A 17,844-nucleotide genomic window follows, 5' to 3' on the forward strand; every position below is an offset into this window, starting at 1 on the left:
ACTCATGTTGCCGTGCCTATGGGCCAGCAAAATCCGGCCTTGACTGAAAAAGGAATAGTAATACCTCATTCAATCATACTACTGTCAAGAAAATACTTCGAACCTGTTACCAACTATCAACATTTTACTACCGGTTGTTTCAGGCGAAGGTCACTTTCTGGAAAGCTGGACTGAGCATAATACTCTTGCCATTAGATGTATGCCTAACTGGTAAACTGGTCATTTCAGAGACAGGGAAAGAATTCCTTCTGAACTAAAGCTTTCAAGAAGAATGACTGAAAACTAAGAGCGTTACTGTAAACATTACGGTAGAAAGAAACGATATAGTAGCTCGGATTGCCGAATGCAGTGGTGTCTCATAGTCTCTCCAGAAAAGTACAGACTATTTTGGATTTAAAATGAAACATAATACTTCAATAGTATTCCAGTTTAACCTAAAACTGTGGATTAAAGTGCAAAAAGTTGAATTATTCATTCTCCTGATTAATGGCATTAGGGATGCTTATCCATTTGAACCATTACTCTCATTTTTTTAAATTATACATTTATGAATTGGTGCCTCCATTTGTTGCCATGTTAACATGTAAAAGTCGCCATGCATGTGAGCCTTTAGCTCTTTTCCACATTACCTAGTAGGCCTACAATATAACAGCATGTCATCACAATATCGCGCTTCGAGTTGGTAAAATCATCTACATTTTACAAAGTTATTGGATAAGGTTCTATTAATACAATATGGCACGGATTTTAACATGCACCTTTGTTTTGGCGGGATACGGAGTGTCGATTTCGTTTGGAATACAACGTAAGTAAGATGTATATTATATATATATACATATTATATTATATAATATCCTTTAGTCCTTTTGGTCTTATTTGGCCTCTCCTTCTTATGTTTTCCCCCCTTCCATGGCAACTGTCAATTGGTAGCAGGCCATTTATTCATCCTCCTCATAACATAGGCCTATTATAGTTTTTGTATTTTATATATCATATTTGTTTTGCTATGATATCACATATTCTTTGTATTAATTCTTCACTTATATTAAACACATATTGAGTGTACCTGTCTAAATGTATTTATTTTTCACCTGTTTATACTTCATTTACATGATACTGATATTTTGATTTAAAATTAATTTTGTATTAATTATAGTTTATTACCCAACTCATATTGAGTGTACTTGCTTAAAATGCAATCTTACAAAGTGTATCGTGTTTTAATTTATTATACTGTATTATTTATTATTCATTTTCTATTATTTTTTTTGCTATGTAAGATGGAAAAGCATATGTGAATAAACTACTTTGAATTCAATTGAATTGAATATAATATATCATATTATATTATATTATATTATATCATATTATATTATATTATATTATATTATATTATATTATATTATATTATATTATATTATATTATATTTTATTATATTATATTATACTGAGGGTGGACCAGGTTCTTTGTTTTCAAGTAGCCCTTTGTTGTATGATTTTTACAGAATCATATGCTTCTTTCGCAAATGTGAAACGAAAAGGGAATCCAACCATGCCAGCTCATTCGTTATTAATATTGGTCAGTATTTTCATTATTGTACCCAAGGTCATTAGAGCCAATCCGGCATGAATTGTGGAGAATTACGCATCACACACTAGCAAAATTAAACATGAAATTACAAAAACATGCATAGGCAGATCAACCAGAGTAAAATCTCCGGGCATACCTCCCTGTGTGGGGACTTGAACCCCAGACCTCTCGTTTGCGGGGCGAGTGCCCTAACCACTGAGCTACACAGAATGTCCCTGATAAACAAGACTCTGAAAGTCTGGTACTTAATGGAAATGAGCATATAATCCGTATATAATTCGCGTATAATCATACAAACAAGGGAAGAGGTAACAATAGATAATTTATGCATTGCCATTACGAAGCAGCGTGGTAACTTCAAGCAATGACATACATGTATGTAACATGATGCAGTCATGTCTACAGTAGAATTCACCACGACGCTATTAAACCAAGATAACACTCATTGAAAACAGCTCAACTATGTTACATCAGATCTTCTCTGGTTAAATCCACACACACATGTTTCTGTTTTACCTGTACAATGAGCAATGAGCTGGTATTATAGTTTCAGTTGGGTGAACGATTATAAAGCAAACGCAAGGTAACAATTACTGTGTGGCCTTTGTTCACGAAATGAGACATTACTGTGCATATTGTTAACCACATTCTTGAAAATGAGAAACATAATGGCTGTGGGCCGTAACACGGTTTGGAAATAATTTCTTCATATTTTTGTCGTTATCTGTCGTTTACATACCCTTCCTAAAACACCAAAGTGCGAATATTTCCAAACACCTAAATTAGCTAAAAATTTAGGACATGTTACAAAACTATGTTTTCTAGAATTTCAGAAGAGTACTTTAAATATTGGCCGGTTATTTTTCACACAGTGACGTTAACTAGGCAATGTACTATTACCTATAACATACACTAAAACACCAAAGTGCGAATATTTCCAAACATCTAAATTAGCTAAAAATTTAGGACATGTTACAAAACTATATTTTCTAGAATTTTAGAAGAGTACTTTTAATATTGGCCGGTTATTTTTCACACAGCGACGTTAACTAGGCAATTACCCATACTTCTAACATACACTATTTTGTAGAGGTTACGCGTCAATGGTAAGAGCACTGTGTATTGTGTATAGGAAAACGGACAGTAACTGCAGTATGACTGGTATGGGAAATTATTTTGTGATGTCCACTCTGCATTTAGGTTCTAATGAGTGAGGACCATTCGGCCGAAACAGATCTGTAAAACAATAATGTAGCAACACCAAGCTGCAAGGATGTTACTTCTATCCAGCTCCCTATTTATAGGTTGAACACTTTTCCACAGCTGATAGTTTTAAATCTTCTTGGATTATAAATCTAATCATATGTACTTAAAGTGTATGTAGCTGGGAAGAAAATCAGACCATCAATTGAAAATTTGGACCTTTCGTGTTGAAGATATGTAGTTTGTTCCAAAACCACCTGCTGAAAAAACCCTACCAGAGTATAGAGTAACATGATTTTAAGCATGTTTATTTAAAAATAAATAGCTTCAAAGTATAGGTTAAGTGTTACAGTGTTAAGCGTTTTTTCGTGTGTTCAATGAAATGCCGCTCAAAGCACCATCTATCATGATCTCATTAACATTAATAATCACCATAGCAATAATTGTTACCCTGTTCAAATGTTAAATGATTCAGCGTATCGATAATATGGATAATTTTTGATTAATTTGACATATATTTTAATAAACTACTTTTCAAAGAGAATATTTTTAATACCCTGCATTGGACTATTCCGTTTAAAATCCACACACACCTTATGGTGGTCAATCCAGCTGGAAATTGTGGTTAGTTTTATGTGAAATTCAATCTAAAAAATATATAAATATAAAAAAATCAGGTTGAATTTTGCACTATTTGGCCTATATTAGACAACTTTGTGTGGAATTCTAAAATCTTCTACACCTTTTCCACGTTTTTAATGGATGACAATGGTTGGATCTGGAATTATTCAAACAATTGAATTTGGTTGGAATTCCAATATCTTGCACAATGCGGATATTGTTTCAAATGGAACAGACCCATTGTTTGTATTACGAGTCCATTAATAAATTAAGCTATCGTGAGTAATGAGATGACCTGATAAAAATAAACATGTATTTGTGAGCGTATACCACGAATGAGCCGTAAAGTCGGTAAATTGTATTCTGAGTTACAGTGTAAAATGTGCATGAAGGTCGTATTCATAGGTACCTCAATTTGGTGCTACAAGTATATCATTTTGATAGCGCCATTGTTGAAGAGGATAATAAGCTTCTACCTATGTCTATAGAATTCTTAAAAAGCTCTAGTCTTTGTTTGCTTTGGTTAAATCCTGTTCAAGTGGTGGGTTACAAAGCATTCTATTTTCTCTAGGTATGTATAACCAACACTTAACAATGAGAGGACATTTCTGAACCGCCAATTATGACTGTTTGATATTCATTACAAGCAATGTGGAAAAAGAGACACATGTAGAACCGAAAGAAGGTACCATTGTGTTGAAGGAGCAAAGTTCAACAAACCATAACCCCGCTTCTGGATATCGTTTGAAGTCAAATGATATACCATTTTAAAGCTTATGATATATATTTTCTAAACACGAAATAACACAAAATTGACCGGGGGCCGACTTTACGACTCATTCGTGGTGTACGGTCACATTTGAGAATTATAGGCCAAAATAATTTAAGTTGCTCATTTATTGTTTAATGCTATAATAAATTTATTTACCGGCTTAGGCGGGCAACACCGAGGAATAGCGATATCGCATAGGCCTATGTTAGAAACAATAAAGACGTTAAATTCATTTAATAGTGGAGGAATTACCTTACGTAATTCACGGGTTAAGCCATCCGTGTGGCTTCGTTATGTGGATGACACCTACGTTATCATTCACGAAACCGATGTGAAAATTTTCACCGAACATATCAACAGCCAGAATTCGCACATCAAATTCACCAGTGAACCAGAAGTTGATGGATATCTCGCTTTCTTGGACGTAAAACACCGACGGATCCGTGACTATCTCCATCTACAGAAAGCCTACATACGCAGATCAATACCTCCATTTCGATTCATACCATCCGATCGCTCACAAATTAAGTGTAATCAAGACATTAATTAACAGATGAAAGGGTGAAGGAAGTCGAATATGTCAAGTCCGCGTTTGGACATTGGGTATACCGCAATTGGACTTTCATTCCTTTTTAAGCCAAGGATAATACATCACCCTACCTCCAGCGTATTTTTAAATCCTACGTGGTTGCTACAAGCTTTAGACCGCATAATCATGATAATACGCTGAGAAAACTGTGAGTCTCAACTAAGGATCCCACGCCAACTGCGAAAAAAATCAGGAGTGGTTTACGAGATTCCTTGCGGCGAATGTTCAAGTTCTTACATCGGCCAGAGAGGTAGACAACTCGGAGAGCATAAAACAGAATCTCGCCACAGCATTGACTGGGAATCCACAAAGGTTTTAGCCAAGGATGACAGAGAGTACCCCCGTTTAGAGCAGGAGGCCATCCAGATCAAGAAGATTTCACCAGAACTAAATCGCGATCAAGGACTGGAATTGCCAACCTTATACAACGTCCTCCTTCGACCAAATGTCGCCAATGGTCAACAAAAAGGCAAGTCCATCACAACATCATAGGACTTCTTCTGATGAAGATGTGTGTCACATATCGAAAATTTAAGGTTAGTCGGATTTGTTGTGCTGAAAGTCTGTTTAAACTTTTAGAAATTGTTTATCACCAGCACGTATGACCTTACATTCAAGTATCATTACTCCAGAAACCAACTTATGAAAGCACCCGAACTGGAAACTTTCACTAGGCAGTAAGGCGGGACGACTGGATATTGACCGGGCATAGCAGTGATCAGTCAGCAATTTTTTGTAGAGTGTGATGACACCTATGGATTGGCGTAACGCGCAATAAATCCGCCGGGGGTCTTCAAAATCTTCTATACCTACTTTTTGCTGTTTTGCAACCCATCAATTTACTCATTTTTAACAAAAGCATCCAAATTGGGTGCTTTTAAGCATGTTAAGGGCACAATTGCCCAAATGCATTGGTCTTCACTAAAAATGCATAAATAATAATATTGCTGAAAGGGCAACTCAAAACCGTGGCACATTCCCGTACACCATCAACTAGGGAGAACCCCCTCTGGGTAATAAGTCATCTCGATGTAGGTTATATACAGGGTGTCCCAAAAAAAAGAGGCCCCTCATTGCGCCCTCTTTTTCACCTATTTCTGACAAGTTGATCAACTATATTTTGGTATGTAAAGAAACCTTCAATTGTTAGCTTTAATAAACCAAAACAATTATTTCAATCGGCTCACAACTTTTGAAGATATGCCCTTTTAAAGACAAGTACCCGTTTTTCACTCTGTCCACGGATAGCAAACAGAGTGGTTGGGATGGGTTATGCTGTGGAGTGGCCTGCAAGATCACCAGACCTAACACCACTTGATTTCTTCATTTGTGGCAAAATCCAAGATCTTTGCAAACGTATTACTGCTGTATCCGGCGCACAATGTTGGTACGCAACGCAATTGATGCAATGAGGACTAGGGCTGAAACCTGTATTCGTCAAGGAGGCAACCAGGTAGAGGGCAGAGCAGCACAGAAACTCACTTCAAAAGAACCAAAGACAAACTAAACAGCCCTTTCCAGGGCTACCTTTTATTCCAAAAAGAGAAATGACTTATGTTGTCAATAAAAAGAAAGCAAGAAACAATTAAATAAGAAAGTAAGAAACATAATAAAACAAAAATGCATAAAATAACCGAGAAAAACATAAGTAATTGCAAGTATAGCAAAAGAAGTCCCATCCCACATCAATTTTGCCCAAATAATGACACTTAACAAAATCCATAACCCATAAACCCACCGGTAAAGCCCATTCCCTAAAATAAAGTTGTTATTTTATAAAGTTATCATCGAGGAATGTTTTATATTCATGCATGGTATATGCACTTTTCAATCTTTGAAGTAGCCAAACCTCCTCCGTGGACAGAGTGAAAAACGGATACATTTCTTTAAAAGGGCATATCTTCGAAAGTTATGAGCCGATTGAAATAATTGTTTCGGTTTATTAAAGCTAACGGGTAAAGGCTTCTTTACATACCAAAATATACTTGATCAACTTTTCTAAAATAGGAGAAAAAGAGGGCGCAATGAGGGGCCTCTTTTTTTTGGGACACCCTGTAGTTTGTTCGTTTGTTTTGTGTTCATAGCATTTCATGTCATGTACATATTTCAGAGATATCATTGCTCCAGAAACCAACTAATCAAAGCACCCGACCTGAAAACTCTTACAAGGCAGTAGATGGCAGGACAGCTACCATTTACACTCAAGGCTCATGTACACATACAGGTTAGTTTTTAATAGTATGTTGTGCTTCATTTGAACGTGATATTATAGACTAACATGATGTAGGTAAACACACAAAATGTACAAAAGAAGAAATCGATTTACTTAGACAACACAGGTCGGTCATATTGTTTCAAAATATGTTAAAACTTACCAGAAGGGAACCGAATTTATCTATTCTAACTAAATTTGCGGATCAAATGATCAGCATTTTCACAGATTTCTTATATCTCTGGAAAGACATTCATTAGTTCCCACTGCCTGCACAGAATTGATCACAACTAGACTTCCCTCCTCGGGTTAGTATTTGTAAATGTGATGATCAGATCACCAGGCAATATATGACACAATTGGATCAATGATATGATCTTGTGTAGTGTTCAGTTCCCAGGAAATGAGTTTTACCTGACATGATGCAGTTATGTCTACAGTAGAATTCACCACGACCTTTGCAGGACTTAAACCCCATTAAAAGCTATTAAACATGTTAAACCAAGATAACACTCATTGAAAACAGCTGAACTATGTTAAATCAGATCTTCTCTGGTTAAATCCACACTACACGTGTTTCTGTTTTACCTGTGCGATATTGCAATGAGCTGGTATTATAGTTTCAGTTGGGTGAACGATTATAAAGCAAACGCAAGGTAACGATACTGTGTGGGCCTTTGTTTCCCAATGAGACAATAGTCTGCATATTGTTAACCAGCATTCTTGAAAATGAGAAACATAATGGTTGCAGACTTAACACGGTTTGGAAATAATTTCTTAATTTTTTTGGTCTTATCTGTCATTTACATATCAGGGAGGTACGACCATTTGCAGATGCCCAACCTACTCAGTTTTTAGCCTACATGTAATGTATTCATTATTTTTGATTGACATCAAGTACAAAAAATATCCGTCAAGTGGTTTAGCTTTAATGCCCTTCGCAAGAGAGCGGTACACAAGTGATAGTCAGTAAAAGATGCATTCGATTTACACAGAACATTTTGCAGGCCGTGCCGTGCCGTGCCCTTCCTAAAACACCAAAGTGCGAATATTTCCAAACACCTAAATTAGTTAAAAATTTAGGACATGTTACAAAACTATATTTTCTAGAATTTCAGAGAGTACTTTAAATATTGGCCGGTTATTTTTTCACACAGTGACGTTAACTAGGCAATGCCCTATACCTATAACATACACTGTTTGTAGAAGTCACGCGTCAATGGTGAGAGTACTGTGTATTGTATGCAGGAAAATGAACAGTAACTGCAGTATGAGGAAATTTGTGGTTATTACCGTCGCATTGGTTGAAAATAAGCAAGGCGTGATGATCAATTCTGGTCAGGCAGTGGAACCTAATGTTCCAATGCCAATATAATTTAACATACTGAATAATACAACTAATAAGTAAATAGTTGTTCTTTGTCATATTTTGTTTTTTGCATAGTTAACTGTTATTTCCAAAAGAGGACGCAAACGGTTAAAGTAGTTAGTGTATAATCAAAAAACTTGTTGATATCCTTTTCCAAATGTTACCGTCAATTATTACTCATATAAATTTCACTCGCTAGTCGTTCCCAAACCTACCCTTTTGCCATATTTTCAACTTATTAAACCATATAACACTACTGAACAATGTTCCATTCTTTTCTACGTAACATTGATTCCCCGGGATTGATTCTTTCTAACGGCTGATGAGGGTTGATATCTGCATTGAGATAATTAGAATAAAATATGTCCCTACCAAAAGCGTGTGCTAACTCCTGGAGGGGGTAAATCCATAATACATAGGTCAAAATGAAAAATGCTTGGATTAATGTTACACAGGTAACACAGGGTCAAGCTTTTGACTTCAGTATTGTATATTTCCCCTTCTTGGTCAGTTAGTATCAGTCCATACTTTAGGAAGGGTCATAGCTGAGCTCATTTTATTCTAATCATCTCAAAAAACCGATTTCAACTCTTAATCTTTCCTCTGATCTCGCGGTCATGAATACCCTAAATGTGACCCTTACAGATGGAATGACGATGGCTTGGTGGAAGGTGGATATGGAAGCTGAACATTGCGTTACAAAAGTAACAATCTTGAACAGGAGTGAGTGTTGTGGTAAGTATATAACTCTACATAGGGGGGTCACAGGCCTATCTTAGGTACTGGTTCACGCCTGGTGTGCATACTCCCGTTAAAAATCCATTGACCATGTGTTGTGATCATTTTAATCGTGGTTCCGAACACAGATAACGTGAACCTGACGTAACTCTATGACAGCGAATTATCAAAAGAGGTCTGCTTCTGCGCGAGCGTGAAATGTTCCGGTGCAAAGGAATGCGAGCAAGTCTTTGTACTGCGTAATCTCTAATTACGTCACACGCGGTTTTCGTTGATTAGAGGCTATTTACGCCCGAGTATTTCTGCGTATAGCTATAATTAAAGACCGAATTAAAAAGACTAATTTGCGTCTGACGTCATGACAAAGGCGCGCCGTGATTGGTTGCTGACCTGCGCAGTATGACATTTTTGGTCTGATTGACAGGACGTCATACGCAAACTAGTCTTTTTAATTCGGTCTTCAATTATATGCAGTAATGGGTGATTTGATTTCATTGCAGGTAGGTCAAGTTATGAGCATGTTTTCCGTTGAATTTGGGAATCTAAGTTTTATCACGTTTGTGATTAAGCTTTTAGCTAGATTTGATTTTGTTGACTTTCAAATGTCAAATATCAGAGCAGTTGCTTTGTTTTGAATTATAATAAAAACATATCTAGCATTTAATCTTAATATTATTGAACATTTGACATTTTTTTGTCCAAGCTGAAAGATTGCGGGGATCAATTATCAGAGTTGGATCGTCCTCGGATCACAGTAACAACGCTCAATGTGGATCAGCTATTACGTCCGCTCCAGCTGGAGGTTGGGCGCAAGTTATATGTGATGAAGCAATCCGAGGCAGATTTATTAGCGTGCAAGTGAATGGTGGAATTTCAGTTGGTACATTGACTATGTGTGAGGTTAGAGCTTATGAAGACACCTGTCCTACGACTACTGTTGCAACTACTACAAAACTAATGACTACAACTGAAGGTAAGTAGGCTACTCCTGATACTATTATTTTGTAATAAAAGTAACGCGCAATTTAATGCAAGGCCCTTCACAATAGTTTATTTGTTTTGTTTGGAAAAAAAAAGGACAATGGCACTTTTAGCTATTAATTATTATTTATTTGAGGCAATGTTAGCGGATGCAATTATATCGACAATATTTTGCCGTTTTGACTAAAAACGTAATATAAGGCTATCTACATGATTTAGTGTGCTCATCGTCCATACATACGTGCTTTACAGTGGTATATTTAGTGTGCTCTCGTCGTCCATACATACGTGCTTTACAGTGGTATATTTAGTGTGCTCTCATCGTCCATACATACGTGCTTTACAGTGGTATATTTAGTGTGCTCTCATCGTCAATACATACGTGCTTTACAGTGGTATATTTAGTGTGCTCTCATCGTCCATACATACGTGCTTTACAGTGGTATATTTAGTGTGCTCTCATCGTCCATACATACGTGCTTTACAGTGGTATATTTCAGATTTAGTGTGCTCATCGTCCATACATACGTGCTTTACAGTGGTATATTTAGTGTGCTCATCGTCCATACATACGTGCTTTACAGTGGTATATTTAGTGTTCTCATCGTCCATACATACGTGCTTTACAGTGGTATATTTCAGATTTAGTGTGCTCATCGTCCATACATACGTGCTTTACAGTGGTATATTTAGTGTGCTCATCGTCCATACATACGTGCTTTACAGTGGTATATTTAGTGTGCTCATCGTCCATACATACGTGATTTACAGTGGTATATTTAGTGTGCTCATCGTCCATACATACGTGCTTTACAGTGGTATATTTAGTGTGCTCATCGTCCATACATACGTGCTCTACAGTGGTATATTTAGTGTGCTCATCGTCCATACATACGTGCTTTACAGTGGTATATTTAGTGTGCTCATCGTCCATACATACGTGCTTTACAGTGGTATATTTAGTGTGCTCATCGTCCATACATACGTGCTTTACAGTGGTATATTTAGTGTGCTCATCGTCCATACATACGTGCTTTACAGTGGTATATTTAGTATGCTCATCGTCCATACATACGTGCTTTACAGTGGTATATTTAGTGTGCTCATCGTCCATACATACGTGCTTTACAGTGGTATATTTAGTGTGCTCATCGTCCATACATACGTGCTCTACAGTGGTATATTTAGTGTGCTCATCGTCCATACATACGTGCTTTACAGTGGTATATTTAGTGTGCTCATCGTCCATACATACGTGCTTTACAGTGGTATATTTAGTGTGCTCATCGTCCATACATACGTACTTTACAGTGGTATATTTAGTGTGCTCATCGTCCATACATACGTGCTCTACAGTGGTATAATTATATTTATCCTATTTATGTGGAATTTTAACAAATGCGATTTGCACAAATTATGTAAGTCACTCTTTAAAGCCACAATGTACGATTTTTATCATCTTTTAAAATTCTTTGCCAACAATTATGCAATAAATTAGTAATAATTGATGCAAATGAGGAAAGTGTATATAACACTACCACACACACCGACATCGCCTGGCTAATAATTACTTGGTACACAAGAGATACTAAAATCAATACCCAGGATCGATACACGTGAATGTCCTATGCACGATTTTGATATTCAGACGAAAATATTTGGATACCGGGTAGAAAATGATGAATATCTCCCGTAAATGATTTCGTATAAAGAAACCAGATGTGGTTCCTTGCACTTGAACATACTTGTTGAACAGATATGATAGTCGTTAGATCACGTAATGAGATAGAAGCTTGCGTCTTGAACTCAAAAATTGACAATAATTCAGATTTTATATGTGCCGAACACCGAGCACTACTATATAGCACAGTGTATAGGTCAATCGTAGAGGTAGTCTAAAAGCAGTGACCTATGGCGGCCATGTTATGCACAGCGAAGTAGTCACCTTGCTATTGGCAGTAGCCTTAGTCAGATATCCTTCGGCACATTATGCGTTTCAAAACTATTAAACAGGTCGGAACAAAATGGTCATGCGTGGCGGTGGATTCACCCTACCATGGCGATTTCTGCCATGAAGATATCGGGGCGATGACACTGTGCCACATGATATCATAGTATACAACGAATCTCTCACAGTCAAAACATGAAGTACAACTTTATCACGGCGATCATAGTATCTGCAGGCGATAAGATTATCACGGCCACTAGACTATCACGGCGACAAGATTATCACGGCGACGAGATCATCACGGCCACAGGTTTATGTTTATCACGCCGACAAGATTATCACGGTGACAAGACTATCACGGCGACAGGATTATCACGGCGACGAGATAATCACGGCGAAAAGATTATCACGGTGACAAGATTATCACGGTGACAAAATTGTCAAGGCCAAAAGATTATCACGCCGACTAGAGTATCTTTTACTGCCCACGGCTGAATTTGGGCCATAGTTTTAAATCTTTTTAAATACACAAGTACGAGGGTGGGTCAGTATGTAATGAGAGTTGACTTTTGACCCCATATATTGAATATTTGGATGGAATTTCTTTATGATCACATATTAAGACTGTACCTTTGACTTTGTGTAAATGATACCATATGCTTGTTTACGTAACAGCATTAGCATAAAATAAATAGACTAGGGACACTGCCAAAATTAAAATTACATCAAAGGCATGTGTTTGAAACGTCCGAGCACAGTAAAAGTACATGGTGTATATGGCTAATTTTGAGCAGAAATAAACTGCAGATCTTGGGCCTGTTTTGGGTAAAATTAAACTTGGGTGGAAACGGGACGTCTAAACCTAAAGAGAAACAACATTTTTCTACAAAAAAGGCGAAAATTAAAAAGCTGTTATTACAAATGACATCAGTTATCTCCAAAATGAAACAAATTAAAATATGATGACCATGATGACTGGATACATGTGAGAGATTATAGTACTACTCAGTAAATCAAACAACAATCTACGCATGCGTAGGTGGGATGACCGATACCACATGCTGGAAATGTATGAAAATTGCACAAATTCATGTAAATGGGGCTTAAAATATTACCAAATACTATGTAAATAGAAATTTAATAATTCATATGATTTTTATGGATGATCTCAACCTCATGAACAGAAAATTGAAAAAAATTAATCTAAATTAATATACAATATCTTGTAATCTACAGCACAAGCACAAACTACACAAGCTACGACAAATATGCAGGCTACAACAGATATTTTGCAATCGACAAATCTAGCCGTAGATACTACAACTGAAGTCCAACCGGATACAACTGAAGCCCGTACTACTACAATTAAAGGCCAACCTGGTACAACTGAAGCCCGTACTACCACAATTGAAGGCCAACCTGATACAACTGAAGCCCGTATTACCACATCTGAAGCCCAACCAGATACAACTGAAGCCCGTACTACCACAACCGAAGCCCAACCAGATACAACTGAAGCCCGTACTACCACAATTGAAGGCCAACCTGATACAACTGAAGCCCGTACTACCACAATTGAAGGCCAACCTGATACAACTGAAGCCCGTACTACCACAATTGAAGGCCAACCAGATACAACTCAAGCCCGTACTACCACAATTGAAGCCCAACCAGATACAACTCAAGCCCGTACTACCACAATTGATACAACTGAAGCGCGTGTTACCACAACTGAGGCCCAGCCAGATACGACGGAAGCACATGCTACCACAATAACTGAAGCTACAACACACGAACGGTTCCCGACAAGTCAGCAAACTATGACTCCTGCTGGGTCTGCTTCAAGTCCGTATCATCCGTCTGCAACCAGGACCACGCTAGTAAGTATCCCTCCACTATTACATGATATACGTAGGCCAAAAAAAAAAGTTGTTTGCTTGTCCTCGTCCGTCCGACCGTCTCGGTAGTCCCGACTGTAGAAATTTTTTCTATTTAAAAAAAGACATGAGCTTTTCATCTGAAAAACTGATATTAAAGAAATGTTGTTAAATACCATTTCATGCATGTTTCTTCCTGTCCAGTCGTACCTGGCTGAGGGTTCCGATATAAATTTCGTATTATCCTCAGCGTCTACACAAGTAAAACATTGTTGAACTTAAAGTAGGCTTTACCTTGAATTTTTCTTTTGTGAAAATTCTGTGGTCAGTGAGTGTTTTACATGCAAACAAGTACTTCACATTATACTTTTGAAGAAAAGAAAAAAAAAACCTTTTCCCGATCGACCGACCCAACTTTTATAAAAGTGATCTGTAGACAAGCAAACAATTTATGTTTTGGCCTTATTTCAAATGTAACAATATAACAGTTTTTACGATGATATCTCGTTTTGAATCCTCTCTACCGATAGAGCACAATTGGTTAACATGGTCAATGGTTTGTACCTGAAGTACCAACCACCTGGTTTTACATAAATGGATCAATGGACGTTCTTTTAAATCTTGATGGATTACAATTGACGTGCGATTCTATAAATATTAGAATTCAAGAACTTGGTCATTTTTTGAAATTCAAAATATATATAGCAACGCAATAACATGCACTACTCCATTCTGCTTCATTGTGGCATTATTAAACTACTAAAAATTAAAATGTCCGATGGTACAGTTCTTTCAGAGGCACCTTCTGTAACTGCGTATGCTTACTTAATTTTCGTTTATGAGCAATAATATTTCAATAAACGTTTTTATATGTTTTAAACACTCGCTCCACAGTATGAACATTTGACAACAGAACAAAGAGCTATTGAAAGCTCCGAAGAATTAAAACAAGTTTTAGCTGCGTTACAGGAGAATATAGAAATACCAACCAATGCAACAGAAGAAGAGACCGTCCAACTCATACAAGACTATAGTGAGGTAAGACAGCACCAAATGTTTTAACGATCTAAGATCAATACCACTAAAACGCCATAATATTTTATATAGTATTCATATAAAGGGTTCACTTCCCTGGGGGTGGGGGGAAGGCACATCAAACAATATTGGTGTGTATGTTCCCCCGGAAATTTAAGGTGGTGGGTCTTTGGGAGCGGACGGCGTACCGGTAAAAGGGGGTCTTTTGGAGCTGCGAACCGGGCTGCGAACAAGTAAAATGGGGACTTTTGGAGCTGCGAACAGTCAAAATCAAGGGTCTTTCTTGGCTTTTTGGTTGAAAATCGCCTGAAAAAACCCCAGAAATATGAGGAATGGGCAAATTTGGGGTCTTTTAGAGCTGTAATGATCAAAATCAAGGGTTTTTCGGAGCTCTATTTTGGTCAAATATATGGGGTCTTTTGGAGCTGCGAAATCCAAAAAGGGGGGTCTTTCCGGGGGAACATACCCGTATGGTCATTTGTGTTAAGTGCCTCCCCCGGGGTTCACTTCTCCTTCTGTTGCATTATGTGGATTTCTACATTCTGTTGTTAAACATTATAAAGGGTTCACAAGTTCCCCTACTAGGACCTTTCAGAAGAACTCCAAAAGAATTAACAAATTATAACAGTATTTGGTAACGCAGTTTGCCTGACGAAACTAGTCCAATTTACAATGTAACACATCTTTGCGTTCGGTCACAATGGCTCATTACGTAAGAAAATATGCAATTTTTAGGAATTTTGTAACAGCTCTAGAGGCAAGAGATTGCATTAGGGCTTAAGCGTTTTACCGATCTTTCTAGCCCTGCGGGGCCTATATAAAATACACTAACTTGGAGTGTTTAGTCGTCGTATGGGAGTCGCCGGCCTTGCTGTTTTCTAGTGTTAATGTATACCTTTTAGTCTGCTGACGCAGACATTTTGATAAGAGAAGTGTTCAATTAGTTGAGTAGAAGATTTATTTGGAAATTTGGAAAGAATTGGAAAGTTTTGAAAGATTTCGAAACAAAATCATGGTTCAGAACCTAAAATATTCGATGGTTTATTTAAATAAAGACAATTTTATATGCAAGTCTGAAGTAATACTACTAAGTTTCGAGAGATATTAGTAGTAAAAGATCTCTTCAACATGACCATATAAAGCTACTATTCTAATTCAGAAGATAAATGTAGTATATTAAGTTTGGGAAACACAAGATATTTATACCCCTTTGTGGTTTTGATTTTGGACTGGATTCAGGTTCTGACCAAGAGTCCGTTATTCTTTTAACTTTTGAAACATAATGAGTCATTGTGACTGAATGCAAAGATGTGTGACATTGTGAATTGGACCAGAGGTGTAAACTGTGTTGCTAAATACCTTTATAATGTGTTAATTTGGTAAAAAAATCCATTTCGATGTATTTTAAAAAGTATTTGGAGGGAACTTTGAACCCTTTATAAAGTTTAATAATAGAGTATAGATATCCAGCTAATGCAACAGAAGTAGCTAAGAGACCGTCCAACTGATAGAATACTGTAATAATATACGTCACCTGATTAGTTGCGATCAGATTGATGACACTAGATTAAAAACGCATGATTATATATAATTATTATTTATATAAACACATCGCATAATTACCCCCCGTTTCATTACGAAATAATATCTTAAGATCTATACAAAATAGCAAAAAGAAACCAGTTTAGTATGATGTCTCATTTGTATGATGTATGAAGTATGATGTCTCATTTGTCTTAATAGGCCAACATTTGTTGTTATGGGGACCATTTGAATGAAAATGATACAGATTCAAAAGTTTCGTACAATTAGCAGTAATTTCCTTGTCCGGGAGAATTTCAAGCTAACTGATTTTTTTCCACGTGAGCGTACTAGGCACCGCCAGGGTTCGAACCCGCAACCTCTCGCACCATAGTCGAACGCCTTATCGATTCAGAATGTAAAAGGGGTAATTAAATGTTTTAAATTTGATGCATAGATCTGCAGTTATTAAGTGTTAATTACCTTTTGAGATGTGTTTATTTGTAACATTCATTTGTTGCTATTACTCATTTTTGACATTTCTTTCAGACGGCGATCAAACTCATCTTTCAGACTCCTCCCGATGAAACGGATACTTCAGCTACACAGGTGAGTAAGAATGAGCTACAAAACAGGACACTCTAAACTCTCGGTGAAACTTTGTTTTTGGTTCTATAAAAAAACAATTGGTTTTCCATGGGGTTCTTTGTAGAACCAAAAAAGTTCTTTAGCCAAGAAAATGATTCCTTGTAGAACCCTTAAGGTACTATTAAGGAAAGACTCTCAAAGGGTTCTAAGTATATAGAACAGAAAAAAGGCTGCATTAGCCAAAAAATGATTTTTTTAAATAAAGTACCTAAAAGGATTAACACTACTTTTCACTTTTCTTAACTTTGTGATGAGTCCCTGAATTAATTAATTAGAAAGTTCCTATGCCTATTTAAATCTTTAAAGTTCTTTATAGATGTTTAGATGTCGGTCGGGTTATATAAAGGGTATAAAAACATTTTAATAAAATTCGAAAACATTTTTGAAAACTTGATGCAAAACATTCTAAACAGAATGTTATTTATATGTTGAAAAAATATTTGCCCAAAATATTTTACAAAAACGTTTTATAAACGTTTTCATGACCATTATATAACCCGACATTTAAAACGTTTTGAATAAACGTTTTAAGAACATATTTGTGTTTGTCGGGTAGGGTAAATAAAATAAAATAAATTTCGGATTTATATAGCGCCTTTTTCCAGATCTTGAAAGATTCAAAGCACTGTAATTTCGCTGCCATGGTGAATCATCACAATCAGATCGCATCAACTAGGCCAGTTGCAGCCAACCTGGCGCAGACCTATCCGCACTTAGCTTGTAACATCCACCAATTATC

The 17,844-nt window shown here is 36.8% G+C and overlaps 1 protein-coding gene across 1 annotated transcript; it reads left to right on the forward strand.

Annotated features, from left to right (window-relative positions):
• Window positions 1-9,013: 9,013 nt before the first annotated feature.
• Window positions 9,014-17,102, forward strand: LOC140172517 (uncharacterized). Its single transcript, XM_072195663.1, has 5 exons — window positions 9,014-9,092; window positions 9,799-10,068; window positions 13,261-13,904; window positions 14,796-14,939; window positions 17,007-17,102. The coding sequence occupies exons 1-5, from the start codon at window positions 9,014-9,016 to the stop codon at window positions 17,100-17,102; spliced, it is 1,233 nt and encodes a 410-aa protein (XP_072051764.1).
• Window positions 17,103-17,844: the final 742 nt, after the last annotated feature.

This window comes from Amphiura filiformis, chromosome 16, assembly GCF_039555335.1.
Source record: "Amphiura filiformis chromosome 16, Afil_fr2py, whole genome shotgun sequence".
In the NCBI taxonomy this organism is placed as follows: domain Eukaryota; kingdom Metazoa; phylum Echinodermata; class Ophiuroidea; order Amphilepidida; family Amphiuridae; genus Amphiura; species Amphiura filiformis.

Excerpts from the sequence above, each read along its gene's own strand:
- LOC140172517 (XM_072195663.1), top strand. The coding sequence starts at position 9,014 with ATGGCTTGGTGGAAGGTGGATATGGAAGCTGAACATTGCGTTACAAAA. Across the intron at positions 10,069-13,260 it reads ACTAATGACTACAACTGAAG|CACAAGCACAAACTACACAA; the intron begins GTAAGTAGGCTA and ends TGTAATCTACAG. Across the intron at positions 13,905-14,795 it reads CTGCAACCAGGACCACGCTA|TATGAACATTTGACAACAGA; the intron begins GTAAGTATCCCT and ends CTCGCTCCACAG.